Raw genomic sequence first — 9,676 nt, 5'->3', positions numbered from 1 at the left:
CACACACACTCACACACACACACACACACACACTCACACACACTCACACACACTCACACACACTCACACACACACACACACAAACACACAAACAGACACACACACGGTAGCCAGAAAAGAAACCCAACGAAGCCCTACCTAAATCGATCTGATTTTTAGAATCTTAAAACATTATGATAACACCACTAACGTCAACATATCTCATGTATAATAGCATACTATAGCATATTGCACAGAAAAATGATGTAAAAAAGAGCCAATTTCGCAGATTGCACCTGTCTAGAAGTGGAGTTTTGAATGTTTAACATGTGGAAAACTTTTCTCTGACAGAATTGGTCCAATTGGCCATGGGAATACACCACCAGTCACCTTAACTTTTAATGCTTCTATCTTGCTTGAGGAATATTCTCTCTCTCTCTCTCTCTCTCTCTCTCTCTCTCTCTCTCTCTCTCTCTCTCTCTCTCTCTCTCTCTCTCTCTCTCTCTCTCTCTCTCTCCACACCCCACCCCTCCCCAACCCCACTCACTCCACTGAAAGAACAAAGGGTAAACGCTAGCTGTTCTGCTCACCCCCAGACTCTGAAGTCACCCCCATACCGGGCAGCGCTGACCCAAGAGAGGTCATCACACCGTGCAGTGCTGACCCCAGCGAGGTCATCGGGAGCAGACTGTGAGGGTCAGAGGTCACAGGGCCGACACACAGAGGCTGGTGGGACACCAGGGGGGTAGACGACGCGGGAAATGCAGCCTGAGGGAATAGTACATGGCGTAACTGGGTCAAGACATCCATGGGTGCACCGGTCAAAGCATCCATGGAGGTTATCGGTGCACCGGTCAAGGAATCCAACGGTGTACCAGTCAAGGCATCCCTCGGAGCACCGGTTAAGGCATCCATGGAGGTTATCAGTGCACTGGTCAAGGAATCCAACGGTGTACCAGTCAAGGCATCCCTCGGTGCATCGGTCAAGGCATCCATGGAAGTTATCGGTGCACCGGTCAAGGAATCCAACGGTGTACCAGTCAAGGCATCCATCGGTGCACCGGTCAATGTGTCAATGGAGGTTATCGATGCACCAGTCAAGGCATCCATGGAGGTTATCGGAGCACCTGTCAATGAATCCAAAGACATTATTGGTACTCCGGTCAATGCGTCCATAGAGGTTATCGGTGCACCAGTCAAGACGTCTATCGGTGCACCGGTCAAGGCGTTAATGGAAGTTATCGGTAAACCGGTTAAAGCGTCCATAGAGGTTATCTGCTGATTGGTCACTCTCCTACTGTTGGAAAGAGCAAAGCCAGGGGGCGGAGCCACGGAGGGTACGTCAGCCGTAGGGGACGGAGCCAGGGTGGATGACCCCACCCCCCGAGTCGTCGGTTGGCCGCCGGATGGACGCTGCGACGCCTTCGAAAGACGACTTTTGGTGAAGTCCAGAGGTTTGGCTTTCTTCTTCTTTTTCTCTCCTCCCTCGGCCTGTCCGTTCGATGAAAGCGACTGAGCCGGCTGAGGGGCTGGTTCTGTCTCCTGCGGCCGCGCGGCACCGAGTATCGAACCTCCTCGCTTTGTGACCACAGACGTAGGTTGAGGTAGGTCATCCCCACTAGGGCCCCCAAGTCCCCTAGGCTCATCCGCGGCAAAGTCCAACTCTAGACCATTCCGGGGTAGATGAGGTACCGGTACTTTCTTCTTCTGTCTGCCACCAATGCCTGTCTGTTTGCTACTACTCTCACAGTCCCGGTCGTGTTCACCACCCAGAGTGGGACACTCGTTACGCGTGTCTCCGTCTTCAACAGCATCCTTCTTCCGTCTGTCTTTCTCCATCCTCCGCGCCCATGCCTCCTGGCACGCTTCTTCCTCCGCGCTGCTGCCCGCCGCTCTGTTCCGATATTGGTGGTGGTTGGTGGGTGGCCCTGACACATCCCCCCATGGCTCGCGGCGAGACGGTTTCTCAAAGTGGCTGACCCACTTGATGTCCTCGTCCCCGTGTCCTGAACTCACAACCTCCTTCTTCTTGTCCCGTCCACCCCCGTTGACAATGTCCCGATCCGTTCCAGGTGTGTGTGACGTCACATCAGTACCCACAGTATGTCGCTCAAAGTGACCATCCTCCACGCCACTAGTAACCGCCTCCCCCACCGCTTCATCCCCTTCACCTCTTCCATTCTGCTTCTGTCTCTGCTTCTCTCGGAACCGCTCTAGCACAGACAAGACAGGTTTCTTACTCGCCACCTTGGCCTTCTCCTCCGCCTCAGCTCTCCTCCGCTCTGCCTCCAGCCTCATCCTCCTCTCCTCATCCATCTGCTCCCTCTCTCTATCCGCCCTCTCCTTCAGCTTCTGATCCAGCTGCTCTATGAAGGGTTTCTTGTACTCCTTGTATCTCTCCAAGTCTTTCTGCCGGATGTGTCGTCGCTCGAAGGCGTAGGGATCAATCTCATCCTCCCAACAATCTAGTTCTGACTCGTCGACGGGCCGGCAGATATCTTCAACAGAGTCTTCCTCCGCATTATCGTCGACATGCTCTGATCTAAGCCGACAACCAGAAAAACGTGTTCCGTTATGTGCAAAGCCTCGAAGACCGTCTCTGCCATCCCGCTCATCATCATCATCATCATCGAACACTCCACACTTGACCGGCCCCTCCCCTGACCTTTTGTCGCAGCCAAAGTTGAGCTGTCTCCAGTGACTGTTGATCTCCATGTTGCTCACATCCCGAGCTAGGCGACAACTTTCGTCATCCTCCTCCGTCTCCCCCGCCGCGCCTTCCCCCCGCTGGTGACCTTCACGGCGCTGACCCTGAGACCTGCGCTGGTCTCCTCCGTGTCTGCGAGGCTCCCCATCCCTTCCCTGGTCTCGTCGGTTGCTGTTGCTGCTGCTGTTGTTGTTGTTGCTGCGACGGCCGGACTGAGCCCCGTCTCTGTTCTGCCACTGCTGCTGCTGACCTCTTGACCTCTCCTGACCTTCACCTCCTTTATGCGACCGGCCGCCGTGATGCTCGTCCCGATCATTATCCCAACGCCCACCCCTTCCTCCCCAGCCCTTTCCCTGCCCACCCCTCTCATAGCCCCACCGGTCCGAACCGCGAGCCCCACCCCTAGACCTGGTTCCGTCCCCTCTACTACTGATAGGTCGACCCTCATCCCCTTGACTACTGACTGACCGATCCCCGTCCCTCTCACCCGCTGAGCTGTCCGACCCACTTAAAACACTTCCTCCTCGGGCACTGGACGCTGCTGCCTCGCTATTAGACGACTTCCCACCCCTGCCCCGCCCATCCCGACCAAACCCGCCCGCCATCCGGACACCATCGCCCAGCTCCCGACCTCCCAGACTTCCATCGGTCTTCGTTACATCGGCAGACCTCCCATCTTTCTCTCCATACCTCTGCCCACCGCCAGCGCCACGACCTTGACCCGACCTCGACCCTTCACCTCTCCTCTGACCGTCTCTCTCCACCCCCTCCCCTTCATTCACGCGGCGACTCCCATCCCCCACCCTAACACTTACCACATCCCCCCTCTCACCATCTGTGACCTCCGAACCGCCACCACCCCTACTAGAGTGACCCCCACGCCCTCTGCGACCTCTGACCCTCCCCTGACCTCTGCCACCACCGTCACGGTAGCCATCTTGCCTGGGCCTGTCTTCACCAAAATCCTGCATAGTCTCTACCTCCCCTCTGGACCGGGCCCTGGAGTTCCCACCCGCCCTCCTCCCCTCATCAGCAGCTGTATTGTGCCCTCGTGAAAACGTCTCCTCACCCTCACCTTCTTTCCTCTCATTTTTCCTCCTCTCCTCCACCTTCCTCTCATTTTTCCTCCCATCCTCCATCTTCCTCTCAACTTCCCTCTCGTCTTCCCCATCACGGTGCTGCCCCCTGGATTCCCCCCCTCCTCTAGCCACACCCCTCTCACCCTGACTGCGATTTTTCCGAAACTCCTCCTGATTTCCTCGACCCCTTCCTCGCGTCTTCCCAGAACTCCTGTCACCGTCGCCCTCAGAGTTACGACCTTGACCTCCCCTCCCCCTGCCTCGACCTCCGGCAGAGTGCGGCTCTGCGCGTCTGTGGCCTTCACCCAAACCTTCGTGTTTCCTGTTGCGGTCAGTTTGTCGCGACGTGGCTTTCTCCCCCACACCATGACTGTTGTTGCGTTCATTACGAGGCGACTTTTGTCGAGACGCCGGGGCGTCGGCTGTGAGGGTCGAGCTAGTTGGGATGGTCACTACTGTGTCCTGTGACCAAAAGAAAGAAAAAAAACATGAGGATAAAGTCACAACTGTTTCCAGTGACAATGGAAAAAAAAAATGAGGATAAAGTCATAACTGTAACAGAGGTATGAGGACAAAATCACAACTGTGATAAAAGAAAAAAAAAATTAGAATAAAATCACAACTGTTTATAGTGCCGAATGAAGAAAAAAAAAAATGACAATAAAATCACAACTGTGTCCTGTTTGTTTGTTTGTTTGTTTGAGTAAAGAGAAGCACATCGGCACAATAATGTTCATTTGGTGCTGGGAAAAAGTAAGACAGACAGACAGAAACAAAAGAGGGGAAAGTAAAGAAGTAGGACATATCAGCGACCCCCCTCTAACTACCCATTCTGTGTCCTGCGGCAAAAGAAAAAATATGAAGATAAAGTCACATCTGCTTCGGGGGCTCTCGTGGCCAAGAGGCAACGGTGTTTGGCTCTCATTCAATAGGTCCCGGGTTTGAATATGGATAGCAACAGAAATTTTTCTTCTCTAAGTTGTCTCCTTTCACCTACTTTCCTGTCCTCAAGCAATGCTCTGTCATCTGCTTTCGTCTCCACTTTCTACCCCCACCTCCTCACCTCCTTTGCCCCCTCCTCTGGGCTCCTGACACTTTCTACAGCCTTTCTACTGCCACTCCCCCTGATCTTTTGGTAAGAAAGTACCAAACCCACCGTATCCCACCACCATCACACCCACGGTGTCCCGCCACTCACCGGGTTCACCAGGTACTTGTTCCTCTCCGCCTCCAGGTCAATGATGCCCCCTTTGGCCTTCTGCCGCTGGTACACCTCTGCCATGCGTCGCTGCTGGTCCCTCAGCTCACTCGACGGCACAAACGTCTCTTCTTCCACGGTCTCGTTCGACTCACACACGACAGAGAGAGACTCCGCATCCAGGGGCTCTCGGCACAGCGGGCAAACTATCACCTCCTCCTACATAGCAGCCACACACACACACACAGAAAAAACCCAACAGATTAGAATTATAAATTATAGCAACTAAACATACACACAGACTCCGCATCAAGGGGCTCTTGGCACAGCGGGCAAACTATCACATCCTCCTTCATACCAGGCACACACACACACAGAGAAAAAGCCAACAGATTAGAATTATAAATTATAGCGACTAAACATACACACACACATACACACACACACACACACATACAGACAGACTCCATATCCAGGGGTTCTCGACACAGCGGGCAAATTATCACCTCCTCCTACATACCAGGCACACACAGAGAAAGAGATTAGTATTATTCAATAGTGACCATACATAAGCAAACATATACATCTACACACACACACACACACGCACACACACAGGACAGAGAGAGACTCCGCGTCCAGGTGCTCCTGACACAGCGGGCTAACTATCACTTCCTTCTACATACAAGGCACACACACAAAAAAAAGCAGATTACAATTATATTATAGCAGTCAAACACACACACACACACCCACACTCACACACACACACACACACATATATGCACACAACAGAGAGATACTCTGCATCCAGGGGCTCTCGACACAGTGGGCAAACTATCACCTCCTCCTACATAGCAGGCACAGACAGAAAAAAAAAACAGACTAGAATTACACTATAGCAACCAAACGCACACACATACACATACACACAGAGAAAAACAGATTGGAATTATATTATAGCAACCAAACACATACACACACCGTACAGACACTGACTTCTCATCCAGGGGTTCTCGACAGAGCAGGCAAACTATCACCTTCTCCTTACATACAAGGCACACATAGAAAGAGGATAAGATTGATAAAATGTTTTCCAAACACACACATAAAAACAAGAAACTCACAACAAAGCTACCACAGGTGTGTTCCAGAACCCTTCTGATACAACAAAAGCACATACACAATAGAAGACACCCCCCCCACGCTCTCCTTCTCCATGACTTATCTGCCCCCCTCCCCCTTCCTCTCTTTCTCCAGTTTTGAGACATGACATATTCCACCTAGTTACTCCTCCCCTCCCCTCACCTTCTCCTGCTCTCGGACATGCTTAGCCCCCTCCTCCTCTCTGGTCCTCCTCTCCTCCGCCATAGCAGCGCGCGTGTGCACCAGGTACATGTGTAGACAGCGCGTGTGGAAGTAGTGGTAGCAGCCGGTGCGCTGGAACGCGTCCGTGGGCTCAAAGTGCTCCAGACACACCACGCAGGGACAGCGAGGAACGTTGCCTTCTGTCAGGCTGTCCCGCGCCATCTGAGGGAAAACACAAATAAGGGTTTTAGTTTAGTTTTAGTAGACGTTTTACAGCACTCGCAACTGCATAAGGTCATATGAGCCCCAGAAGATTAGAGGTGTTACAAGAGAGTAACAAACATTTATAAAAAAGAAGAAGGGGAGATAAGGACCATAGATGTTTGATAGGAAAGAAGGAGCAAACCACACCAGAGCACCCGCCAACCATCCACTAAGGGTTTTAGTTTTAGTAAGAGTTTTATGGCACTTGTAACACAATAAGGTCACATAAGTGCCGAAGAATAGATGTGTTACAAGAGAGTAACATATATACAAAACAGAAGGAGGAGAGATAAGTTCAGTTTCAGTAAGAATTTTCGGCACTTGCAGCACAATAAGATCATATAAATGCCGAAGAATAGATGTGTTACAAGAGAGTAACATACACAAAACAGAAGGAGGAGAGATAAGGACGATAGAAGTTTGATAGAAAAGAAGGAGCAATCCACAACAGAACACCCATCAACCACCCACAAATTCTCTCTAAAAAATTGAAGTTTCGGGAAAAGAAAACAGAGCCTCAAAATAATCCCAGTAGAATAGCCATGGCAAATATTTGTGTATTGTAAATATTCACTAATAAAACTATGTATTTTTCTGTCAATACGAAAAGTCTCACAAATATTGCAAATAAACCTTTATGTTTTTGTCATTTACAATAACACACGATAATATAGCAAATCACAAATATATTTTCACATCATTTATAATAAGTTGTATTTGACCGATGGAAATGGAATCTACACCAAAAAAAAAATATAAAACGCAAATCTGATCCGGGTTCTTCCAAGGGTAAAAACACTTTTTGTTAAAAACGAAGGGCTCTGATTTCATCAGAGTACTTAGTAGGTCTGTTTACTTTAAGCAAGAGTTTTACGGCACTTGCAACACATTAAGGTCACATAAGTGCCGAAGATTAGAGGTGTAACAAGAGAGTAACAAACACAAAAAAGAAGGCGGAGAGATTAGGACAATAGATGTTTGATAGGAAAGAAGAAGCAAACCACACCAGAGCAACGCCAAACACCCACTGCCTCTCCCCTCGACGCTTAACAGCAACAGAGGATGAAAAAGTAAAAAGTAAAGTACTTAGTAGGTCTGCTTCGACTACCAAGGCACCCCAAAATAGCAGGTCACAAGAGAGTGACAAACATACAAAAGAAGTAGAGGAAAATGACAATAGTAAGGATCAGGAAAGAAAAATTTTTAAGCAGCAGTTCCCTGTTGTAGATCAGGCACAGTTATGAGTGTGACATCAATCAGCCCATTTACAATTCTACTGTGCTTGAACGAGAAATGTCCCCCCTTTGGGAATGGCCCAAAGACACTACAGTCAGTGGCACTGCCCCCGGGGGGGTCTTAGTAGGTCTGGGATAGGAAACATACAACACCAGATCACACATAACAACAAACACAATCAGATCAAGTGAGACTGGTTTTGGTGAAGTGTATGTGATAAGGCTCTCCAACTCCTGATTACCAAATCTGAGACAGTCCCATGAGTCTGCCAGACAACATACACTATATTGGACAACTCAAATGTGTCACGACGCGAAGGAATCAGGCGCTCGTCAGATTTTATGCAAGTGGAGTTAGTGGTATCACATGAAAGCTTGTTCATTTGTCTTGACTTCCATGAAAAAAATAGCCATTTATCTTGAGTAGCAGTCGAAATATTTCCAACTGAAGGAGGTCGGGTCGCCTCGTTTCAGAAGTAAAATTAGCGAGAAAATGGCCGCCAAAGTTTAGTGACTTCCATAGCTCAAGAGTCCTTAAAAACTGCAAATTTACATTTTTCGTGCCTGTCATCAACGTTTTTCCATAAAATCCACACATAAGAATGTTTTTGAGGGGCCATACAAAAGGTGTTGAGCCAAATAACTAAAATTCGAAAAAAAATTCCAAACTGGACGAAAAATGACAATTCCTTTTATTTCATTATTTTGGCGATTTCACAAAGATGCCTCACAAATTGTGAATTCAAAACGTAAGTAAAAAAAACAAAAAACAAAAAACAAAAAGGGGCAAAATGCGGGGACAAAAAAAAGCATACGAAAAAAAACTTATGTCCAGTATTTCATAGGAATAAGCTCACCGGACCTACGTCACAAACTTCCGTTCCTCACCTCGATCAGAGTATACAACATGGGCTCTCCGAGGTACTCTGTGGCCTTGACCTTCATGTCTTGGGCCAAACTGGAGAGAGAAGGAGAGAGATTTAGAGTTAAAGGAAGAAAAAAATAAACAAATAAAGATGGCTAAATTATGCTTTTTAAAAAAGTGGTAGTAAGAGTGTTACAGCATATGCAACACAGAAAGGACACATAAGTGCCAAAGATTAGAGGTGTTACTACCAGAAAGATAATATATAAAGAAAAGATAGAGAGATAAGGACGATAAGTGTTTGATAAGAAAGGAAGACGAGACCACACCAGAGCACCCACCAACCACCCACACTAAATTCTGCAAAATCTTCAACATATTATATCTTAAATTTCCATGCAAATGAATAATATAAATTGAGATGTCATTATAACTTGAGTAAAAATGAAAGCATAATATATAATTGGTAGGAATAACATGTCTTTTATAATTTCACACTTATAAATTGTAAAAAATTCACCTATAATTATAAGCGTGATGTATCTATTTCCATAGGGATAACTCATTTTGTCAGCACGCTTCACATATATAGAACCGTATAAAACCACACAGACAGACAGACAGACAGACAGACAGACAGACAGCTAGACAGACAGACAGACAGACAGACAGACAGACAGACAGACAGACAGACAGACAGACAGACAGACAGACACCCTCCCTACCACCCACAACCTCATAACACAACATACCTCTCTATTTCCTCCTCTCCGAGGCCACGGGGATTGCGGATCTCCAGCTCAGGAGCTTCATGAGGGTACTGAAAGAAGAAGATGCAATATTATTTCAATATCATCTGTTCAAACAGCCCTTTCACCCCCCTCCCCGCAGTGCCAACGACTGTAGTGTCTTTAGGCTTAGGCCATTCCCAAAGGGGGGACATTTCTCGTTCAAGCATAGTAGAATTGTAAATGGGCCGACTCATGTCACGCTCATAACTGTGCCTGATCTACAACAGGGAACTGCTGCTTTTTCTTTCCT

General features: G+C 48.3%; 1 protein-coding gene across 1 annotated transcript in view; it reads right to left on the bottom strand.

The window, feature by feature from the left end:
• Positions 1–2,864: 2,864 nt before the first annotated feature.
• Positions 2,865–9,676, bottom strand: part of LOC101854367 (ribosome-binding protein 1) — a gene marked incomplete at its 3' end in the record, with an annotated part of 17,819 nt that continues 11,007 nt past the window's right edge. The window contains 4 exon segments of the mRNA XM_013089005.2: positions 2,865–4,227; positions 4,964–5,182; positions 6,272–6,493; positions 8,659–8,728. Of these exon segments, the coding sequence (XP_012944459.1) occupies positions 2,865–4,227; positions 4,964–5,182; positions 6,272–6,493; positions 8,659–8,728 (1,874 nt within the window).

Source organism: Aplysia californica, unplaced genomic scaffold, assembly GCF_000002075.1.
Source record: "Aplysia californica isolate F4 #8 unplaced genomic scaffold, AplCal3.0 scaffold00855, whole genome shotgun sequence".
Lineage (NCBI taxonomy): Eukaryota > Metazoa > Mollusca > Gastropoda > Aplysiida > Aplysiidae > Aplysia > Aplysia californica.
The sequence above is the reverse complement of the archived record's forward strand: the minus strand, read 5'-3'. Positions and strand labels throughout refer to the sequence as shown.